Source organism: Phoca vitulina, unplaced genomic scaffold, assembly GCF_004348235.1.
Source record: "Phoca vitulina isolate PV1807 unplaced genomic scaffold, GSC_HSeal_1.0 scaffold29, whole genome shotgun sequence".
NCBI lineage: Eukaryota > Metazoa > Chordata > Mammalia > Carnivora > Phocidae > Phoca > Phoca vitulina.
The window spans coordinates 1,206,982-1,230,457 of record NW_022589732.1 but is presented as its reverse complement, the minus strand read 5'-3'; the positions used below and the strand labels follow the sequence as shown (position 1 = coordinate 1,230,457).

The 23,476-nt window shown below is 40.0% G+C and overlaps 1 protein-coding gene across 5 annotated transcripts in view; it reads left to right on the top strand.

Moving 5' to 3' along the window:
• FAM13C (family with sequence similarity 13 member C) overlaps positions 1-23,476 on the top strand; it is a 150,606-nt gene that overhangs the window by 116,443 nt on the left and 10,687 nt on the right. For all 5 annotated transcript variants that reach the window (XM_032423913.1, XM_032423911.1, XM_032423912.1 and 2 more), the window contains 4 exons: positions 11,152-11,362; positions 12,465-12,603; positions 17,733-17,814; positions 19,253-19,464. In XM_032423913.1, the coding sequence (XP_032279804.1) occupies positions 11,152-11,362; positions 12,465-12,603; positions 17,733-17,814; positions 19,253-19,464 (644 nt within the window). The remainder of the gene's footprint in view (positions 1-11,151; positions 11,363-12,464; positions 12,604-17,732; positions 17,815-19,252; positions 19,465-23,476) is intronic.

The following is a 23,476-nucleotide window of genomic DNA, read 5'->3' as shown; positions in this document are numbered from 1 at the left end:
CGTATTTGAGTTCTTTCTCACTTTCCTCTTGTGATTGAGTTCTAGTTTCAAAGCATTGTGGTCTGAAAATATGCAGGGAATGATCCCAATCTATTGGTAATGGTTAAGACCTGATTTGTTACCTAGGATATGATCTATTCTGGAGAATGTTCCATGGGCACTAGAGAAGAATGTGTATTCCGTTGCTTTGGGATGGAATGTTCTGAATATATCTGTGAAGTCTATTTGGTCCACTGTGTCATTTAAAGTCTTTATTTCCTTGTTGATCTTTTGCTTAGATGATCTGTCCATTTCAGTGAGGGGTGTTGTTAAAGTCCCCCACTATTATTGTATTGTTGTTGATGTGTTTTTTTGCTTTTGTTATTAATTGCCTTATATAATTGGCTGCTCCCATGTTAGGGGCATAGATATTTACAATTGTTAGATCTTCTTGTTGGATAGACCCTTTAAGTAGGATATAGTGTCCTTCCTCATCTCTTATTATAGTCTTTGGTTTAAAATCTAATTTGTCTGATATAAGGATTGCCACCCCAGCCTTCTTTTGGTGTCCGTTAGCTTGGTAAATGGTTTTCCACCCCCTCACTTTCAATCTGGGTGTGTCTTTGGGTCTAAAATGAGTCTCTTGCAGACAGCATATCGATGGGTCTTGTTTTTTTATCCAATCTGATACCCTGTGTCTTTTGATTGGGGCATTTAGCCCATTTATATTCAGGGTAACTATTGAAAGATATGAATTTAGTGCCATTGTATTGCCTGTAAGGTGACTGTTAGTGTGTATTGTCTGTGTTCCTTTCTGTCTATGTTACTTTTAGGCTCTCTCTTTGCTTAGAGGACCCCTTTCAATATTTCTTGTAGGGCTGGTTTTGTGTTTGCAAATTCCTTTAGTTTTTGTTTGTCTTGGAAGCTTTTTATCGCTCTTTCTATTTTCAGTGACAGCCTAGCTGGATATAGTATTCTTAGCTGCATATTTTTCTCATTTAGTGCTCTCAATAGATCATGCTAGTCCTTTCTGGCCTGACAGGTCTCTGTCGGTAGGTCTGTTGCCAAATCTAATGTTTCTACCATTGTAGTTTACAGATCTCTTCTCCCGAGCTGCTTTCAGGATTTTCTCTTTGTCTGTGCTTTCAGGATTTTCTCTTTGTCTCTGAGACTCGTAAGTTTTACTATTAGATGTCGGGGTGTTGACCTATTTTTATTGATTTTGAGAGGGGTTCTCTGTGCTTCCTGGATTTTGATGCCTGTTTCCTTCCCCAAATTAGGGAAGTTCTCTGCTATAATTTGCTCCATTATACCTTCTGCCCCTCTCTCTCTTTCTTCTTCTTCTGGGATCCCAATTATTCTAATATTATTTCGTCTTATGGTATCACTTATCTTTCGAATTCTGCCCTCATGATCCAGTAGTTGTTTATCTCTCTTTTTCTCAGCTTCTTTATTCTCCATCATTTGGTCTTCTATCTCACTGATTCTCTCTTCTGCCTCATTTATCCGAGCAGTTAGAGCCTCCATTTTTTATTGTACCTCATTAATAGGCTTTTTGATTTTGACTTGGTTAGATTTTAGTTCTTTTATTTCTCCAGAAAGTGTTTCTCTAATAACTTCAATGCTTTTTTCAAGCCCAGCTAGTATCGTTAACATCGTCATTCTGAAGTCTAGTTCTGACATCTTACTAATGTCTGTATTGATTAGGTCCCTGGCAGTCGGTACTGCTTCTTATACTTTTTTTGAGGTGATTTTTTCCATCTTGTCATTTTGTCCAGAGGAGAATAGATGAATGAGAGAACAAAATGCTAACAGGTTAACAACGACCCCAGAAAAATATACACTAAACAAATCAGAAGAGGCCTGAAACCAGGGGAAAAGGAAGGGAAAGAAAGAAAAAAGAAAAAAGAAAGAAAAAGAAAAAGATAGAAACAAAGAAACAAACAAACAAACAAAAAACAGAATATGATCAAATATGATCAGGTTGGTGCATAGATCAGTGCCACACACTAGATTTTGGGTGTATTTTGGTCTGTTAGAAGAAAGTGCCTCCCAAAATTTTAAAGAAAGAAAAACTTATATATATACAAAAATAAGGATAAATATGATGAAGGGATGGAATATGACTGTAAGGATGAAAATAATAAAAGATTTTATAAAAGGAATTGATAAGAAGTTGGTTGAAAAAAGAAAGAAGAGGATTTAAAAAAAAAAAAAAGGAGAGAATGTGATCAGGCAGGAGACTAGAACAAAGTCATACACTAGAGATTTAGGGTATATTTTGGTCTGTTAGACGAAACTGTATCCTAGAATTTTAAAGAGAGAACAACTTATATAGATATATATATGTATACCAAAAATAAGGTTAACTACAATGAAGGGATAGAATATGATTCTAAAAATGAAAAATAAAAAAGATTTTTTAAAAAAGGGATTGATAAGATGTTGGTTGAAAAAGGGAAAAAGAAAAATTTTTAAAAAAATTAACTTTGAAAGACTAAAGAATCATGGGAAAAAAGCCATGAATTCTATGTGCAGTATTCCCCTAGCTCTGGAGTTCTGCCGTTCTCATTGATCGGTAAACTTGGTCTTGGCTGGCTGTTCTCACTGATCTTCTGGGGGAGGGGCCTGTTGCCGTGGTTCCCAAATGTCTTTGCCGGAGGCGGAATTGCTCCGCCCTTGCCGGTCCGGGCTAAGTAATCTGCTAGGGTTTGTTCTCGGGAGCTTTTGTTCCCTGCAAGCTTTCCCTTAGGCTTTGGAGGATGAGAGTGAAAGGGGCGGCCTCCCAATCTCCGCCCCGGAGGAGCTGAGAACTCGGGGCCCCGCTCCTCAGTGAGCCCCCAGAGTAAAGCAGTCAGTCACTCCCGTCTCCCCGGTCTCCGGCCGCACTCTGTGCTCACCCGGCCTGTGACCGAGCGTTTCTATCTCTGGCACCCGACCCCGTGTGGAGTCTCCAAACCTAGCAGATCCCTGCGGTGCACTCCCGCGCCACTCCTCCCGGGGGAGGAAGGGGAGTCTCCCCAGATCTGCCGCTTGTTAGGTCCCCGCTGGAGGAGCAGTGGCCCGACTGTGCCGTGGATCACGGTTTATGGCAACCCCGAGCTGAGAGCCCACGCCTCCGCTCTGTCTCTGCAGCCGGCTTCCCTGCTCCGATCCGTGGGAGCTCTGCCACACTCAGGCACCCCCGGTCTTCCTGTGACCCCGAGGGTCCTGAGACCACATTGTCCCATGAGGGTTCCACCCCCCGCTTAGCCACTGGAGTGACGTCCCTCAGCGGACCCGACTTCTAAAAGTTCCGATTTTGTGCTCTGCCGCTCTATCACTTGCCAGAAGCAGCCAACGGAGGCCTCCGCCCCCGCCATCTATCCTCCCAAATATCACCTCGGATTCACTTCTCTGCTCCTCCTACCTTCCAGAATGTGGTTGCTTTTCTGTTCAGAGAGTTGCTGCTATTCTTTTCTTTGATCTCCTGTTGAGTTTGTGGGTGTTCAGAATGGTTTGATCCCTATCTAGCTGAATTCCTGGGACCAGATGAAATTTAGGTCTTCTACTCCTCTGCCATCTTGCTCCTCCTGAACCCCTTGTTTTCTAAGGAAGGTATTTTTTTAACGATTTCAAAATTCATAGATGACAGTATATTCTCTGAGGTTGTTTATATAACTAATTTATAGGGAAAGAAAAAAACAGTCCTATAGCCTAAAATGCCAGGTGATTTTTTTTTTTTTCAAGATTTTATTTATTTATTTGACAGAGAGAGACACAGTGAGAGAGGGAACACAAGCAGGGGGAGTGGGAGAGGGAGAAGCAGGCTTCCCGCGGAGCAGGGAGCCTGATGTGGGGCTCCATCCCAGGACCCTGGGATCATGACCTGAGTCGAAGGCAGACGCTTAATGACTGAGCCACCCAGGTGCCCCACCAGGTGATTATTTTTTAAAAGATTTTTAAATTCAGTTTCTACGGCAGGCCAAGCACTGTGGTAATAAGTTATCCCATTTGTCCTTGCTACAACTCTTTACAAAAGAGGATTCTGAATTAGAAGAGGCTTGCCTGGCCAAGGACATAACAATTGTGAGCAAGTGGCATCTCAGACCAAGTCTGGGGCTCTAATTCAAGAGTCCAGGCTTTTCACTGGTAGGTTGTTAGTCATTTTTTTTTAAATTAATTGATTTTATTTTTAAGTTTAGGTTTATAGAAAATTGAGCAAACAGTACAGAGTTTTCATATACCCTTTTTCCCTTGCACACAGTTTCCCATATATTATGGTCATTTTAAAACCTTTCTGGTTATTCCTTCTTCCATGCTTATGACAAGTACAGTGTGGAAGTGACCAATGGCATGCCCAGACGCTTGGTGTCTGACACTCTTCTGGATGCCTCCATCCTACCACCATTCCTAAGCCCAGGGTGAATTAGTCTCCACTGTCTCTTCCAGTTCCCTGAGGATCATACTTTTCTGTGGCTCTGTCTTTGTGGAGCTCTGGGACCAATTTCTTTGACTAATTTTTTCTAACTGACATTGGATGTGCCTAGTAAACATACAGCCCCCCATTGAAGATTAGAATTTCCTTCAGTAGTCTTCCCATTTGCTTTGTATATTCAATTTTCCTTCTTCTTTGCAAAGTACATCTGCTTATAAATGAAAATGCTTTAAAAAATATCTTGTTACCTTAATAGCATATTTTTATCAGCTGTATCACTGAGGTGGTCAATTGTGCAGGAATTAACTAGAAGACCTGGAGAGCTGTTTAGGCTGAAAAATAATCAGAGCACAGCATCCAGCTTTCTCTGTATATCAGGAGAGTGCTTCCAAATCTTAGACACTATCATGGATGACAGTTGCTCTTTGCCTGGTCCCACAGCTCAAGCAGAGCTCTGTAATCTGAGCATTTGGCTCCACTTTTATGACACAGGGAGGGGAAAAAAATTGTTCATTGGCCTTGGCTATTTCCCTTGGTTATTTCTCAACTGTTCTTTGGGAGTATGCATATAGCCAAAGGGATAAGTCTTGAATAATCAGAGAATAACTTGCAAAGATTCATTTAATCACCTGGTAGATTTGTCTAGAAAATTGTTTCTTCTTTCCTCCCCAAATTGGACATTTGGTTTGGTGCTGTATAGAAAATATGGTGCCTCCAAAAATATGAATTATTCCTGCGTCAGATGTTCTGTTCCAAAACAATGCAAAGCATGGATTTCTTCCCTTTTTCATTATGACAGGATCGGAGATCTCTCATCTGTCTTCAGTGTAGGTCATGTTACCGTAGCCCACAGTACAGTTCTGATTTAAGGTAGAAGTCACTAACATCTGAAGACCTCAGTCTTTCATGGGCTAGAAGTTGATGTCTGCTGCATGTTTCCTCAGTGCAAACTCCATCTTTGTCCCCTGCCTCTCCTTCCTTCTCACCCATCCCCACCACCATAGTCTCTCTTTGTTTTTATACTTGTTCTTCCCCCACAGCTTTCTGGCTGCTTCTCTTTTCACCCACGACCTTGCCACTTTATCTTCCTTTGTCTCCATTCATTCTAGTTGTCTTTACTGCCTCTGTTCTTTTACCTTGGGACTTTACTTTGCTAAGCTATTTATGGCATGAAATTAAAATATATTTAAGATATTTAATTTTGTCTAGGCACTTATGAAAATTTGGGTGAGTTCAAACTGTTTACTCTTCCCAAAATGATACTAACATGCTAGTATAATAGTATATAGTATGAACAACATGTTAGCCAAATGACAATGTGATTTTCCTTTGGTTAGGCCTCTGTTTATACTGCTTTTGTTTTTTTTTTAAACTAGGGGTCATTTATTCCTTATTCTTACCATTGAGACTATAAAAATACTAAAAAAAATCTTTAAAAGTTTATTATGAAACTGCTTATAAGTTATGATTGGACTTATAATCAATGTCAATATAACCTAAAGATTTATGTATTTAGGCATTTCTATGATTTGAATGTTTACTTGGTAAAAGTGTTGCATGTTAGGTATAATTGCAATGATGCAAGAAAAAAATATTCTGAAATTGTCCTCTTACAGTTTTCTAGGGAACAAGAGGGATGGGATTAAATTTAAGAACTACTCACAGTGGCACCTTGCTGACTCAGTTGGTACAGCATGTGATTCTTCATCTTGGGGTTGTGAATTCAAGCCCCACATTGGGTGTAGAGCTTACTTAAAAAAATGTACTTAATTATTCTTACAGTAATCTTGCAGTAAATAAAAATTCACACATACACACATAAAAGAACTACTCACAAACCTAAAACCTGGATCTGTATTTACCGATGGAGATTTAATTAGAAGATTGTAATAAAAAAGTGCAGAGGCAAGAAATAAGTTTAGATCTGAGTTGAGTGAGGCTTCTTGATCCATGTAGTTTTCTGGGTTTTAGAGAGAATTTGGGGATTTTTCAATGCTCAGCTAGCCCAGTGCCCTAATATATTAGCCATTCATTTTAATTGAAATCAATATATTGACTCCTTCAAAATGAAAATGAGGCTCACAGCTCTGCCTCCCATTGTAGAAGGCAGATTTGGGGAGGTGCATGCTGAGATGAAACTCAGTTGGACTCTGTGTCCTGAACTCCACATAACCAGGGCCTACGGGCCTATGGGGCACCTCCATTGCATGACCAAAAGTGCCCCTTAACTCAGTGTATCCAGAATTGACTTCATCTTTCTCTACCCAGCCAACTCCTCTCCTGAGTTCCCTAACTAGGTAAAAGCACCATAAATACAAAAAAACAACGACTAACATTGGTGGATTATTATGTCCCCTCCCCGGGGCACTGTCCTAAGCACTTGAGATTCCTTGTCTTCTTTTAATCCTCTGAACAATTTATGAGATAGATACTGTTGTCATCCTACCCTAAAACAGGGTTTTGGCATGCAGTAGATGGTTAATAGACATTTGTTGAATGAATGAATTCCCATTATATAGATGGGAAAACTGAGAATGTAAAAGATTGAACAATCTGTTCCAGGTCACACATATGACAAAATTGGGACTTGAATCTAGGTGTTTCTGAGCCTATATCCTGTGCTTTTTTTTTTTTTTAAGATTTATTTATTTATTTGAAAGAGAGAGAGACAGGGAGAGTAAGCAGAGGGAGGGGCAGAGGGAGAGGGAGAGAGAATCTCAAACAGACTCCCCATTGAGAGCACAGTCCCACCTGGGGCTTGATCTCATGACCCTGAGAGATCATGACCTGAGCCGAAACCAAGAGTTGGATGCTTAACTGACTGGGCCACCCAGGTGCTCCTATATCCTGTACTTTTATACATGATGGCAAGGTGGCTCTTGGACCTGCAGACTGTCTGCCTGCTTTCACAGTGACAAATTTCCCACCCCTCTAGATCCCAGATGTTTCTGGTGGCTGTCCACAGAAGCTGGCACTACTTGTGTGGACTTGGAGTACCAACCACACCCCACTCAGTAACGTGGCCAGTTACATCACCTGGAATCCCTCTTCATCTGTCCTCACTCTTACCCCACCCATTCTAACCTTGGAGATACTGCTTCTCCCCTCTTGGTAGTCTCCAAGCAAGCAAGCTCACCTGTCTCCCCAAATTTAGTTACAAAGATGACTTCAATCTTACCCATGTTCTCTCTTTTGTGACTCCATAGCTAACCCCTTTGTACCTTCAGGTGCTCAAATTCAACATACCTAAAACTGAACCCATTGTGTATCCATCAGATGTTTTGGGGTTGTTTCTAGTTTTTGTTTTGCTGACCCTCTTTGGGTGAGGCAGGATGAAAGCTCAGATGCTTGTGCCTTGTTAGAGTGATGGACATACTTGTGGCTCATCTAGCTTTTAAAACCAACAAAGGCTGATATTTGGCATTTGGAATGTACCTGAATGCTACCTATAAAAGCTCACCATGAAGGGCAAACCTGAGAATGCAAATCAACAAATCCACAAGACTATGGCTAATTCATTACTCAATTAGATTTCAGCAGTACATCTCAAGTGGTCACAGATAGAGATTTATTTGAATTTTCAATCACTTTAAAAATTCACGTTAGATATATTTTTAAATTTGACTTGAATATTCAACAGCTGTAATACAGCATCTGTTTCTACCTGGGGTTGCAGCAAGATCAGGAGTGGTCTCTTGGCCTTCACACACTGATGATAATTATTTCTCTTCTCTGTTCCCTACTGTTCAGGAGTAGGCCACCAGAAATACTCTTTGGCTTGTAGGGTCAGAGATGTGGAGTCTTTTATCATGGGCACTGGTCAAACCTTCCCTGGTGCTAACATAGTTTATATCTCCTTCCATACTGAATTTAAAATGGAGATCTTATTACTATCAGCCTCATGTAGTTGTTATGAAGATTAAATACATGCAAAAACTCTTACAAGTTGAGGACATAGTGAGTCACTCCAGAAATATTACATATGATTATTCTTATTTATAAATAAGAACTGGTAGGAGGGACAATATGTTGAAGGGTATATTGGTTCTCATTTCCCGTATTAACCCCATAGGGACTCTGAGTGTGTAGTTGGTGTTCAATAGGAGAGCATAATATTTAATTCCTTATTCTGATGATGATAATTATTAAAATGATGGTTCTCACAGTTACTGTATTTAGCAGTTTCTATGCCTTATCGCAATGTTTCACCAATACGCTAGACAAAGGTGCATGGGCAAACATTGTTAGTTTTAGTAGGAATTAAAATAATGTGTGTCAGTAAAAAAAAAAGCACATCAAATTCATTATTTCTTGGCCATCATAACCTAAGATGAAGCTGAAATGAAAAAAACTACAGGTTGAAATTTATCTATGTAAAATACATAGTAAATATATTAATTTATATAAAATATGTACTCTGCTCTATCTATATACAGATATAGATCTTTTTTGACTTATAATGGGGTTACATCCAGATAACCCACTGTAAGTTGAAAATATTCTAAGTCCAAAATGCATTGAATCCACCTAGCTAGCCTACTAATCATCCTAGCTTAGCCTAGCCTACCTCAAAGGTGCTCAGAACACTTACATGAACCTACAGTTGGGCAAAATTATCTAACACAAAGCCTGTTTTATAATAAAATGTTGGATATCTCATGTAACTTATTGAATACTGTACTGAAAGGAGAACAGAACGGCTGTATGGAGAATGGCTTTAAGTGTATCGGTGGTTTACCCTCGTGGCTGCGTGGCTGACTGGGAGCAGTGGCTCGCTGCCCCTGCCCAGCATCACAAGAGAGCACTGTGCCCTGTGGACCCTCTTCTTACCTCCACCTCAGCCAGATGGCTAAGAGCCCTAGTGCCTCCACTTTGGCTTTATAAAACAGCACCAAGAGACTCTGTTAGTTTTGACCCTAGGCCCCAGCTGAGCTGAAGAGCTGAAGGCCTCAGACCTTTCCCATTTCAACCAAAACACACTGGTCCCAGGTGCTTGCTAAAGATTCTTTTCTTCCCCATCATTATTACCAAAAGACTCTGCTCAGAGACAGGTAATATGAATACAATGCATTTCTTCTCGGGGCCTAGTGATTTAAGAAAAGGATTTGGTAAGGAAACTGTATGCCTCCTGGTGGGTTTTGAAAGTGATTGTTAGCACATGTTGTGATTTATTGATTAGTAGCTCTTACTCCTGTTACTCCTCAGGGCTCCTGCCAAACCGTGTTTTCTGGGTAAATTATTCTTAGCAAGGGTGTGGCCTGTGGTGAGTTGTCAGACGCAGGAGTGCTCCTTGCTTGCGGGCCTGGCCCCGCCTCTTCCCCAGGCCTCATCTGCATTTCTGACCAGCCTCCGCCACTGATAGAATGCTGTCCGTGAACTCCAGAGGCACAATAGGAGGCATTATCCCGGCTCCCAGCCTGCGACTCAACAGCGAAGAAGCCAGTTGAAAACACACAAGGGGTCAGACCTTTGATGTTACACAAAGCAAATTGCATTTCAAGCTCTGGGGAACATGAGCCATTTTAAACCTGATTAAGAGTCATCCGGTACCAAATTTTGATAAATGTTTATTTTGGAAAAGTGGATTGCAGGGTTTTCAGGGTATTCACCCAGAAAACATTTGTTTTTTTCTTTATTTGGGGTAGGAGTACGAAAAAGCCTTGAGTTGTCCTGAGTATTTGCTGGGCAAAATTGAGGAGTTTTGGCTGCTGCTTGAATAGCTGTCTGGAGCCCCATGATGTAGAGATTCTCATCCTGGCCACTCTGACTCCATGTCCTGATGTTCCTCACTTCCCTGCTCTCGCCTCCATAGCACAGGTGTGCTCACCTGGGGTAGGAAGTTAATGAGCTCATTTAGAGGGGGAATGATCAGAGAATTCAGGCACAGACCTAGCATCCTAGCTGGGGAGAGGGTTTGGAGCAGGTTTTGTTCTTGGTTTGTTTTGTTTTGTTTTATTTTGTTTTGTTTTGTCTTGTTTTGTTAAAAATAAAATGCTACATAAAATTTTGAAAAATAAACAGAATCATTCCTAGTGAAGAAGCAGCCAAAACTCCTCAGTTTTGCCCAGCAAATACTCAGGACAACTCAAGGCTTTTTCTTCCATGTGTTGTACTTTCTAAGTAGCTTCTTTGATCTTTTTGTACATTTATTTGGACACAAAAATGTATGCTTTTTACGTAAAATGGAATCATTACTGTTTTGAAATCTGTGGTTTTCATTTAGTATATTCTGAACATCATTCCATGTTGATAAGCAGAGTTCTCCATCATTTTTAATCACTGCCGAACGACTTTCTCTCCATGGCCTCCTCTCCCTACCTCCCTGCGTCCTTCACTCTCCTGCCTTCACTGGCATTCCTGTTGTCTCTTCTCTTCCTCATAGTCTGTCCTCTTTTGCTTCAGCTCCATTTATTGTTTCCCTTTTCACTGTAACATTTTGTAATACACCCTTTAACATATGCAAATAATATGAAATAGAGGGTTTTTGTAATTTGGGGCTAGGCTGATTTTATAATTCATACCAAAATAATTTGTGTTTCCATTTTGGGTGGTGGTGGTGGCGGCTTTAATATTTTCTGCCCAGGTTCTCCGAGAACAAATATGACAGTAGTTTGAAAGCTTTGCATATCCCCAGAAGGAAGAAATGACAAAGAGGCAGGACATTATAATGAATGTTTATGATCTTTACTTAGGAACATGACAGTCTCAAGGCCTCTGTCACTTCTAGGTCTTGATGATTTATCTTGTTTCCCCAGACCCTGCACCAGTCCACAAAGACGGGCAGAATGAAGCAGACAGTGCACCAGAAGACCTCCAGTCTGTTGGGACTAGCAGGCTGCTCTGTCACATCACTGATGGTGACAACCCACTGCTGTCACCACGATGCTCCATCTTCAGCCAAAGCCAGAGATTCAACTTAGACCCTGAATCAGCCCCTTCTCCACCCAGCACTCAGCAGTTTATGATGTAAGAAAACATTGTTTTGTTATTCTCATTTCATACAGTTTTTCCAATACTACATTCATAACCTACAATGAAGTATAGGTCTAAAATAGTGCAAACATGCTTACCAAATGCAACTGTGAGACCTGAGCAATGCATGGCAACAGTCTGTACTTTCTAGTTGGGAATGCTGTGTTAGGTCTTGCTGTCTCAGGAGGAAATGGTCAGGGAATGCAGGATACCCCAGGGCTTGCATGTTTGAACGTTTCTGGTGAAATGAGAAGAGTCCTAAGTAAGGATATATATATATGCAGATATCAGGAATATCCTTCTTGGTGAGCTTAATATTCTTTCCATGCCCACAGTGGCCTCAAAAGATGGCTTGTGGCAGTGCTTGGGAGTCGTATACCTCAATTTCTTAGATTCTAGAAAAATGGTAGCTTACAATGGCTGCCCTTCACCACCCCCCCACCACCCCCGCCAAAAAAAAGTGTGGAACTGTGCACTTCTTTTTTAATTCTACAAATAATTTTGATGCATAGCTAAAATGAGTATTCCTTGACTGAAAACATGTGCAGGGAATCCCTAGTTTCTCCTTGGTAACTTCTGTGGTCATTAATGAATTTATCCAAACCTGAGCCCACAGGCTGTCTGTTGATGGACTTGAGGGAGTTCGTGGATTCTTGCTATTATAAAGTATGTGCCATGTGAGAGGGTGAATGAATTTTCTATGGGGGGGGGTCCATTCCTCTTATCAGATTTTCAAAGGCTCTGTTGTGTCAGTATATCTTCTTAAAATGTTATTAGGTGGGTCTCATGCAACCTGTCAGGGATGACACCACAGCAAGATGTCTCTTTTTGGTCTTAAATTGGCCTCCTCCAAGCTTTAGGAAATGCATTTTCCTGGACTAATATTCTGACATTTATATACTGAAGTCCCTGATGGCATTTTCCCATAATGGAATTCTGTGATTGGTGGTCTCTAATAATAAGCAGATGCCACCATGGTAGACTCATCAAATAACAGACTGCCCTAATCCAGGAAGCTTGGTTTATAGACCAGCAGCAATGTTTATGGGAAGACCATGGGTTTTGATGATTCTGTCCCTCCCTACAATTGTTACAGGCCCCGAAGTTCTTCACGGTGCAGCTGTGGTGATGGCAAGGAGCCACAGACCATTACCCAGCTCACTAAGCACATCCAGAGTCTCAAGCGAAAAATTCGGAAATTTGAAGAAAAATTCGAACAAGAAAAGAAATACCGGGTAAGGGCCCTGTGGTTTGACATAAGAGTGGATTGTGCCAGAAGTATGTGGGCTTTCCTGTCCTTCCTTTTTGGTTACCACTTTGTGCCAGGGGACAGCTGTTTCCATTTGCCAACCCAGGACCCATCATGAATTGAATTCCCTTCCTGGATCTGTCCTATTCTCACAGGCTGTAATTTGACCCTGATCACATATTTCCTAATAATGGATTATAACTCTTCTTTCCAAACTGATACGATATTGATACTCTTTTTTTCCCCTGAGGAACACTATTATTACTAATTTTTCTAGGACTGATATTTGGAAAGCTTTTGAATTATGATCTTATTTTTTTAACGCTTTACTATTTGCAGTTTTGTAAGAACGTATTAAGGACCCAAAGGTCAGAATCTCTAACTGAGAACAGAATGAGGGAGAGAGAGAATCTTCTTTGACATAAGAGTACCTCTGGTTGATAGATGAGGACCTGTCAAGTGACATCTGCTCAGGTCACTCAGAACAACAAACCCCAGTCCATCCTTTCCCGTCAGACACCTGTCTTCATGCTGGTGCTGCAGTGTTGTAATGATGAAACTTTTCTTTTATTACATGAGAAACAATAGAGAGGTAAGTGTCCTTATGGCCAATGCTAGTTTTATTTATTTTCCTTAAGGGTGACCATGGCATAGACAAAAATCATATTCATGTATAATTGCACAAAGATATTGGGTCTTTGGCAGAGGGCCCAGACAGCTTGTTATCAGAATAAAAGAGAACAGGAAATAATGTCTCATACATCTTGAAATATTTAAAGGCTCACTAAGCACGTGGTACAGAGGCAATCGGCACATCCCTGTGAGTGGGATAAGATCCAGGGTGGGAGGCAAGAGTGGGTGATATTCCACTCTCCCGTTCTTCCTATTTCCCACAGTGGCTTCAAATCCAATAAAAGAGGGGTATAAGGAGGGATTTTTTTTTTTTTTTTTTTTTAGCTTTGCACAATAGAAAAAAAAATCAGACTGCTTTTCGAGACAACCTTAGTGAGGGTGTTGAAGGTTCTTTTCTTCCTCGAAGCCAGGCAGTGACAGCTGCTTACTGTCTTTTACTTCTTGAGAGCAGGAAGGCACTCTACACATAACAAGTACAGGCCTTTATTTTACAGATAAGGAAACTGAGGCCCAGAAAAGACTTGTAACTTGCCTTAGGTAGTTGTGTTCTATCAGCTCAGACTGGGGGTGGCAGATGAAAGATGAGTAGGTTTTGTAATGGAGGAATAGAAGTAAAATTTGTTAGTGTCCTCATTTTTGAAAGTTCTAGATATCTTGAGAGAAGCTAATTTTCTCTGTTTGCTGCTGGGATGTTTTTGGATCTGTCATATCCTCACACTGGAAACAGTAGAGTAACAACTAGGGGCTCCATTCCCAGGGCCTGTTAATACTTATTACCTGGCCATCCTTGAAGCAGGCTGATCTGAATTTGAATCTGGCATAGTTAGTTAGGAACTTTGTGACTTTGGACTTGTTACTTTATCTTTTGAGTCTCAGTTTATCCATCTGCATAGTGAAGTTTATATTAGTAGCAATTTCTTAAGTTTGTGAGTATTATATGAGGGAGTGCATATATAATGCTTACTATAGAATTTGGCACAAAGGAAGTAAGTGGTCCTAGGTATTATTAACTTTTTAATCTATTTGACTGATATTTGACCAGGCTATCCCACGACTGCCTCTGCCTTGCCCAAAAATGAAGAAAAATTGTACACATTAATTCTTTACTGATTTCCTCCCTGCAGCCACAGACCCTGGATTACTACTCTCAACTATAATAGCCCCCCAGCAGACTGCCTATTTTGGAAAGGATTTTCTTCTGGTACCTCCTGCCCTTGTCTAGAGAAGTTTTCAGGCTGGTGCAGACACATGCCCACACAACACACTTAAACATTCACAAACGCAGATGGATGAATTTGGGAGCAGTAGAGGAAGGCCTCATGGTCACCACTGCCTCAGTGTGTATAAAAGTCTCTGGTGTAACCAGAACCTTCCATGTCTTAGGGAACAGGGCTTCCCCTCGCCCTTCCTGCCAGGGCGCCAGGCTCTGGTTAGAGGTTTGACATGTTAATGGACTTTAATTAGTTGCTGTGTGTAAGGATTTGCTTCCTGGCAGGCTGATTGTGGAATTAATAGCACCCACAGCCAGTGTTTCAGTCTGAGCTCCTCCTGGGCCTCTGTGCTAGTCTGATGCCCTAGTACAACATGCATCTTTCCCTCTGTTGAATGTGACCATTTTACATTCCTATCCAAAACCGTGTTTATTCCCTACAATTAATTTTACACTTAACTATCGTTACACTTATGGAGTTAGAAAAGGCTGTTTCAGCCAGATGTCCACTATTTGCGAAATTAGAGAATATTAAAATTAGAAGGAATCAGTCAGTCTTATTTCTCATTTGACCATTGAAGGAACTGAGGCTCAGAGAAGGGAAATGACTTCCCCAGGATGACACAGTGAAGAATTGACATAACCAAGACAACTCAGGTCTTTTCATTCCTAATCCAGAATTCTTTCTAAAGTGTCTTTTGAACTGTCTTTGACAGACCACAAATCTGGTCCAGTGATATCCTCAGTCATGTGCCTTGGGGGTCCCGTTTTAATTGCATTGAACAAAATACAGCTAGTTAGGAACTTTGTGACTTTGGACTTGTTACTTTATGAGTCTGTAATTTCTGGGTTTTATCCCCTTGGGGTCTATTAAACTGGAATATTTCAGTTTAGAAGTTAGAAGGCTTGAATCTCCACAGTTTGTACATGAAAACTTTCCATGTGATTTGAAAACTGCCATCCTTGTGAGCTTGATTTAACCTCTTTTGAAAGCTCCCCCGGGAGTAGGGAAATAAAAAATTCATTTCAGAAAATGATTTCAGGCTTTAAAATATTTTGTCAGAAAAAAAATCAGCCTTGAAATTTTCCTAAGTCCTATTTGCGGTAGTGAAAGCTGATTTCTTTGGTGGTCCTTGGTGTAGGGTCTTAGGTTTTTGTTCTTGTTCTTAACATTATTTAAAAAGATGATAACTGTATAGAGCATATCTAGTGAAAAATATGTGTTCCAGATGAACAAGATGTGTTTTCAGATCAGAGTGGAGAATTCTGTGAGGGTTTTGAGAAACCAAATGTAAAATATTGGCTGTCCATATAACCAGACTGTTACCCAAAACCAGCACACTAAACTATATAACAGGGAAGTGGCACAGTGCTTCATTCTAGCACATCATGGGTAGGACCAGGCTAAGCGGTTTTGGAGGTGTGTCCTTATGTCACTGTCCATGGTACTGAAACCAGGGCTTCGCTCATGGAAACCATCTGAGCTCCCCTAGGGAAAACCCACTGTTGTTTTCCTTCAATCTTCTTTTTCCATCTTGATTTTAAAAGTATGTTTTTACATCATTCTAGAAGTGACAGAACCATGCCTTATGTTTCACAATTAATATTTAATCCCGTGTACTTTTTTTTTTAATTAGAGAGAGAGAGAGAGTGTGTGTGTGTGTGTGTGTGTGTGTGTGTGCCAGAGGCGGAGGGGCAGAGACAGAGGGAGAGAGAGAATCCCACGCTGAGTGTGGAGCCCGATGCTGGGCTCAGTCTCAGGACCATGAGATCATGACCTGAGCCAAAATCAAGAGTCAGATGCCCAACCAACTGAGCCACCCAGGCGCCCATAATCCCACGTACATTTGATGACCATGTTTTTTTCCCTTTGAATCTAGGAGGGACACATTTCTCTCTTGATGCCTTTCTCTCACCAACAACTTGCTGATGTTATACAGACTTAGTGGATCCTTAAAAAGCCTATGGCAGAGCCCCTAGACTTAGTCACTATCAATGTACACATTTCTGGTGATATTATAATTATGATCAGGGCATCCTGAACATTCCTATATAGTAGTCCTTATATATACTCAATTCAGAGTAGCCATTAATCTTCTTGAGCCTGCATTGATGTTAACAGGGTGGCCTTGATTTATTTAAGAAAGATCTTACTGACCTATGGGGGTGGAGGCTAAGTATGTTTGGCCATCCTTCTTTCCTTGTTTCTCTTTTCTGTAAAAAATCTACTTTTATGCTCTGAGGAGAAATCCAGAAATCAAAGTGAATGATTTGTTTTAACAGAGTCATGTCCTCCCAGAATAAAAAAATACATTCTTATTGCCACATCCAAGTTCTATTAACTACTTGGTAAGACGTACATACCCCTACATATATGTTTGTTGGTGAAGACATATCCAGAATTCCTGTGAAAGTCTGGTAGTAACACTCTACTATCACCACTGCCAGTAATAATAATAACATTTGTGGTTCTAGTTAACACACCTATAGTGTATAGCGTATGCCAGTAACTGCTTTCACTGTTTTATGTACATCAACTAATTTGCCCCTTCCAGCAACCCTGTGAGGGAGATGCTGTTATAATCCTCATCTGGTAGATGAAACTGGGGCTTAGTAATTTTCCCAAGGTCACACACATATGATTAAGTTTTACTTTAATGCTAGCCCAGTAGGATCTATTGAGTCTATAAACAGTGAGATGATTAGAAATCTGGGTATCCCCCTGAAGTACTGACTCCTCAGACTGTTGTCAGGTTTCAGAGATCCTGGGGTCTCCTTTCTCCAGGTTTGTGGAAATGACTGATAGGAGCTAAATCTTCCAGTTTGTCAGTATAACCCAGACAGGTTGTGGTCATAAACCATGTGTGTGAGCACAAGTGAGGGAATAAGCACCGGTTTATATTAGTGCAGTCAACCACACTGATATGAAGAAAGGCCTGGCAACCAAGTGTGGGGTGTGGGTGGCCCACAGGGTGACTAAGGATTAGACTGCAGGGGACACTGGCATGGTTAGGGCTATGTGAAAAGTACTGAGTGACTAGGCATGTTTGGAAACAATGCCCATGGCAAGGATGAAAATGTGGAGGAGGTCAAGAATGTTTGCTCTGTGTTTCAGAAGGAACTCTATCAACTGGAGTTGTCACACCTGAATTTCTCTCCCAGGTTTATATGTCTCTAACTACCTTTGTGTGTCCTGGCTGTTTAAAAATTTTTTCCTTTTTTCTTTTTCTTTTCCTCCCTTCCTCCCACCCACACTTTCCCCTCCCTTGTAGCCTTCACATGGTGACAAGACTTCTAATCCTGAAGTCCTGAAATGGATGAATGATTTGGCTAAAGGTCGTAAACAACTCAAAGGTAAGGGCCAGCCAAGGGTCTCTTTTTCCAGAAAGGAAGCAGTTAAAATATTGATAATGTGCTCCGAGGCATTTTTTTAATTCTTTTCCACCTGTGCCCTCTTTAACCTTGTCTCTCACCTAGATTGGAGGCTCCATTTTGAAATAAAGGGTCCTGGGTCCCCTTCATTGTTTGGCCCCATCTAATATCTCCTTATAAAGAGACTGAGGAACTACAGACTCTGAAGTGGAATGATTCACTTCAGTGCCAGGAGCATTTCAACATGTGGAGTATTAACTTCCCTGGGTTACTGGATTCTTGGATGTTAGAAAAAGACCTGAGCAATCATTTACTCTGCATCCCCCATTGCACAGATGAGGACATTTATGTCCAGAGATAGGGACAAGTTACATATCTGAGAGGTAGTGAGCTAGGTGTAAAACTCATCTCTCCTACCTCCTAATCCAGTGTTCTTCTTTCTGTGTTTCTCTGGAGATGGTGATGTGAGTATTGATTAACTCTAAAATCCATTTAAAAGTACTATGGTATTTACCAATAAAAATTTATTTTCTTCCTCTCTCCACGTACTTATTTTGATACCTCTTTAGAGACGGGGGAGTTTTTTCCAAATTTCTAAAAGGGTGGCGATAAGGAACTGGAAGGGAATATTAATTCATGGTATTAAACTGTAATGATGTAGCAGGTTTATAAAATATGCAGTGTTTAAACACCACACCAGAATCTAACTAAAAAACAAACATCAAACAAAATGAGCTGTGTAATTGAGAAATCAATACAAATGGCCACATGGACATTATCAGCCCCTTAGCATATTCTGAAATGTAATTCCCTGACATGTCCCAGGTGGCTTTTTTTATTTTTAATTATGTAGGCTTATATAAAACCACATTGAAATAATGGTGATTCCTGGATTTTAAAAGATAACATCAGACAAAATTGTGAAATCTGTCAGGTTGGGGCTGGCATTCCCATTCCTCCTGTATTTCCTCAGATGTCTACATGTGTAATGCCTTACAAGTGCTTGCATTTATTTACACAGGGACTCTTCATGGCACAAAACTTCCAAACTCAAGTAAATGAACCTTTGAGTGTAGAATTTCAGGTGTTATGGTGGGTAACGGGTAAAATCTTTGGGGCAGTACCACTGGTCTTCCTCTAGAGTTCATCCTCTGAAATTTAAACCACTGAGTTACTCCTACACATGAGTTACCCCATTTCCATGAGATTCCAGCCTCTAGAGCCATTTGTTTCTACATCTTATTGGGAGTTTATGCTGTTGGTTCTGGTTACTGAGGCTGCCCTTGCCCTGTGGAAAGCCATCAGCAACACCGTCCAATTCCACTGATTTCACATCAGTTGTGGGAATTTCTGAAAGGCTCTCTACTTTTAAGCCCAGTGAGTCCTCCTTGTTCATGGTAACTCATGGCATTTCTCTTAGAACTAAAGCTGAAGCTCTCAGAAGAACAAGGGAGTGCTCCCAAAGGCCCACCTAGAAACCTGTCCTGTGAGCAACCCGCAGTCCCCAGAGAGAATGGGAAGCCAGAAGCTGTGGGTCCTGAGCCATGCTCCTCTGGAGAGGAGACTCCAGATGCTGTGTTAACATGCCTGAAGGAGAAGAGAGAGCAGCTTCCTGCTCAGGAGGATTCTAAGGTACCTCACCATATCCTCATAGGCCCCAACACTCAATACAGTGTCAGTGAGATTATGGTTTTTACCAATTTATAGGAGCACTTGGCACCACAAAAACATCTTTAGGAGACTGGCTCTGAAATTTCAGTCAGGTAAGTTCTTAGTAAGTTATTGGCCATGACGTGTGGGTGTTGCCACTTAATTCCAGGATGTTATTCTGGAAGTTACAGTATTACATGTTGGGAAGCAAATGACAAAGATATGAGGTGTATCATATCTCTTTCTCGCCCAGTTCCCCCAATAAGCTAGCAAATTAACCCAAGATTAGTATCACAATCCCATTTTACCATATGTTTTATTAAAAAAAATAATGAAGCTGGGATGATGTATACATAGTAAGGACAAGAGTGTTAGGTGATAAGATGTTTAAAACTGAACTCTTTAGACATCTTAGTTTTGAAATCTCTGTGAGACATTCAGGTAGAGTTGTCAATTAGACATTTGGATACATGAGCCTAGAGCTTGAAGAAAATATTTATCATATTTTACAAAGAAGATAATGAAATCAATTAATATTTACCTGGCTAATTCCTCCTAATCCTGCACATCTATGCTTACATTTCACTTATGCCAGGGAACCTTCCTTGTAGTCCTTTCTGTCTCAACTCTAAAAGTGGTATGGTTGCCTTTAATTTCTTGAATAAGAGTTGTAGCTCCCCTATCATAGCTCTAATTATGCTGTATGACATTTTCTGTCTCTTATTTTATACTTTAGACCTCTTGAGTAGAAGAGTTGTTTGTAGCTCATGATCCTACAGTGTCTGTACATGGTATTGAATAAAAGTTTGCTGAGTGAATGGACAGAGAATTAATAAACTAGCATATTTAAGTTTGAAATCAAGTATTCTTGAAGAGAATGCTGCCTTTACCTGTTTTATTGCACATTATCTAGTCTCAATCATAAGGTGGCAACATATATCAAATACCAAAAGGCTTACCATATGCCCCTGGACTTCTCCTTTACATGGAGATTTGTGACCTACAAGCAGAAATGGGCCTTTTTTAAACAAAATATGTTTAGACTTAAAAATAATCAATTATGTGTTGTGAAAAGTGAATAGGTTTTCATCTACTTGGCCTCCCACCAAAGATTCTAGATTTTTGTGATAGCCAGTGGATAAGTGGGTAACACACACACACACACACACACACACACACACACACACACACACACACAGAGGCACATCTGTGGTTTTCTATCTTTCAGTGCTTCTGATGGTCTTTCTTGTATTTTCTAGTTACCTTAGCCACATCTATAAAAGAAGCTTGGTCAACACCCAAGTCCTAATTCTATGTTCTACTTGATTAGTGCAGTGAGGGATGAGTTAGGATTGGTATAGTAGACTTAGATCAGGACTCAGTGCTTCAACAAGGTACTTTCTAGCTATGTACACTTAGCAAGTGAACTAATTCTCTGAGATTCAACTTCATCATCTATAAAATGCAGACAATACCTACTTATATAATTATTGTGACAGTAAGGAAAGATGCCTGGTGACTGGTGCACAATCATTCATTTGCAAAGATATTCAAATGCCTATTATGTGTTGTGAAATATGATACATCATGGATATAATATGATAGAGAAACTATGGGGGTTGCTGCCCTCACAGAGCTCATGTTCTTCTGGGAATTGGGATACAATAACAAACAGTTCAATAAATAAAATTACTAAAGATTTTGATAAATAGTGTGCAAAGAATTAAACAGATAATGGGTATGGTTTCTACTTTATATAGGGTGATTAGGAAGGACAATAGATGACATATTAAATTCTTCATTAAGAATTTGCAGGCCAGGAAAGCAGCAAAAAGCATTTTAGGCAGATGGAACTGCAAATGAAGACCTTGAAGGAAGAGCTTGCACATACTTGGAATTCTTGGGTCTGAGGGCTAGAGCACAGGATGGCATGAGATGAAGTCAGAAAGATAGATTGGGGGCCCTGACACAGTACCTTTTAGGGGAGTAGAAAGTATGGGAAAGCTGTTGAGTTGTTGAAAACAGGAAAGTGACATGGTGTGATTTATATCGAAAAGATCTTTCTGATTGCTGTGTGAAGAATAAATGATAGGGGGAAAGAATGGAAAGGGGAAGATGAAATGGGTGGTTTGGACTAGCATGATAGCCTTAGAGATGGAAAGATATAGACATATTCAAAGTATATTTTGGATGAAGAATCAAAGGATATGATGAATCACTGGACAGTAGGGAGTGAAGGAAAGGAAGAATCCAAGATGGTGATGGGTCCATTTACTGAGATGGGGAATACTACAGGAGGAACAGATTGGGTATGGGACTGAAAACTTAAGAGGTCTGTTTTGAACATGTTTATTTTAAGATCTTTGAGCAATAGTGTGACAAACCATCCCTGGTTTCCTTGGATTTTCCTGGATGCTGAAAATTTCAAATGCTTTCATCCTGGGAAAATGCAGATGATTGGCCACCCTACTGAGGCATCTAAGTCAAATATAGGCACATGCATGCACAGGAGAATCTAAAGATCAGAGAAGCGTATTTGAGTTCTTTGTAAGTTATCTTTGCTTAAATGGCAATTTATTTCTATTATTTTAAATGAAGTATCTGTTGAACTGTTTAATAAATGTCAGTAGCCCCTTCAGATATCTCTGCAGTAGGCTAAAGGTAGGCCCTTTAAATAGAAAGCATCTGTAATAGAACATGTAGCTCTCAATATCTAAAGCTGTAGTATTGTTCCTGGGGAAGTTGAATATAGCAGACCATAAAGTGGCTAGTCAACCATCAGGTGGTTCCTACAGGAGAGTCCCAAAATCACAGCAGAAGCCAAGGGAGGTTTGCAAATTTCCACAGTAGCTATGTTATTCCTCGCTCCTCAGTGAGCTTGTTAGCGTTTGAGATTATCTGAATAGGTCCCATTTCTTTAAACTCAAATTGACAGACGGTTTTTATCTGGGGTTCTTGCTTTACTGCTGAAAATACATTAAATATTAAAACTTCTGAGATGAAGAATTTTTTTTTTTTCTAGAGAGAAAATTTTGTAAAATTTTTACATTTGGTGCTTGGTCAGAGCTCATACTAAAGCTGATAAATCCTGCAGCTTTGCCTTGTCAATTCAGATACTGCTATAGAGTAATTTTCCTCCTCTTCTATTAATGGATGATTTTTGGAGGTAATCACTTCTGGGTCACAGGGTATCCACTGAGCCCTTGGAAGTGAATGAATCATCCCCTGGGTCTGACTGTGGTGCCTATTTATGTCCTTTTCTTTTGAAAATCCCAAATTGGTGCTGGCACATTATACCCATTTTATTGCCCTTTCTGAGAACTGTAGGTGGTATTAGGGGCACAGCACAAATTACTAACTAGATGATAATGGCAGTTACTTCTGGGCCTTCACTAACTGCAGCATCTTTGAGGAAGAAAGCAGATTTAAAAAAAAATAATTTTATTTTTTAAAATCAAATGAAAATATAGTGATTGTTATAAATTGTATATATAGTGAAAATATAATGGTTGTTATATATTGAAGAGAAGGAAACTTAGAGGTAAAGGGCATCAAAAGGAAGATCCCATCAAGTTCTTTTGCCTACTTCTCCTTTTAAAAAATAAAAATAATTTTCTTAATAGATAATATTATCTCATATAGTTCAAAAAAAAATGTAAAAGGCTACACATTAAAAAGACTTTGTCACCCAATCTGCCAGCTTCTAGCTCTGAGGCTTCCCATCCCCAAGCAGGTAAGTATTGTTACTAATGTGTTATGTGTACTTTTTGAGTTTCTATAAAGCATATACAAGAAAGTATCAATATATATTCTTAATTTGTCCCCTTTTAAAACTAAAAATAACACATTATATAATTATCCTCTTTTTCACTTTGTATATTCTGGATAGCTTTTTGTATAAAGAAATAGATTCACATTTTTTTATTCTTAAAATTTATTTAATAGCACTGTGGTATCCCTTTTTTAGTAATGTACAACATTGATAGTAACCTGA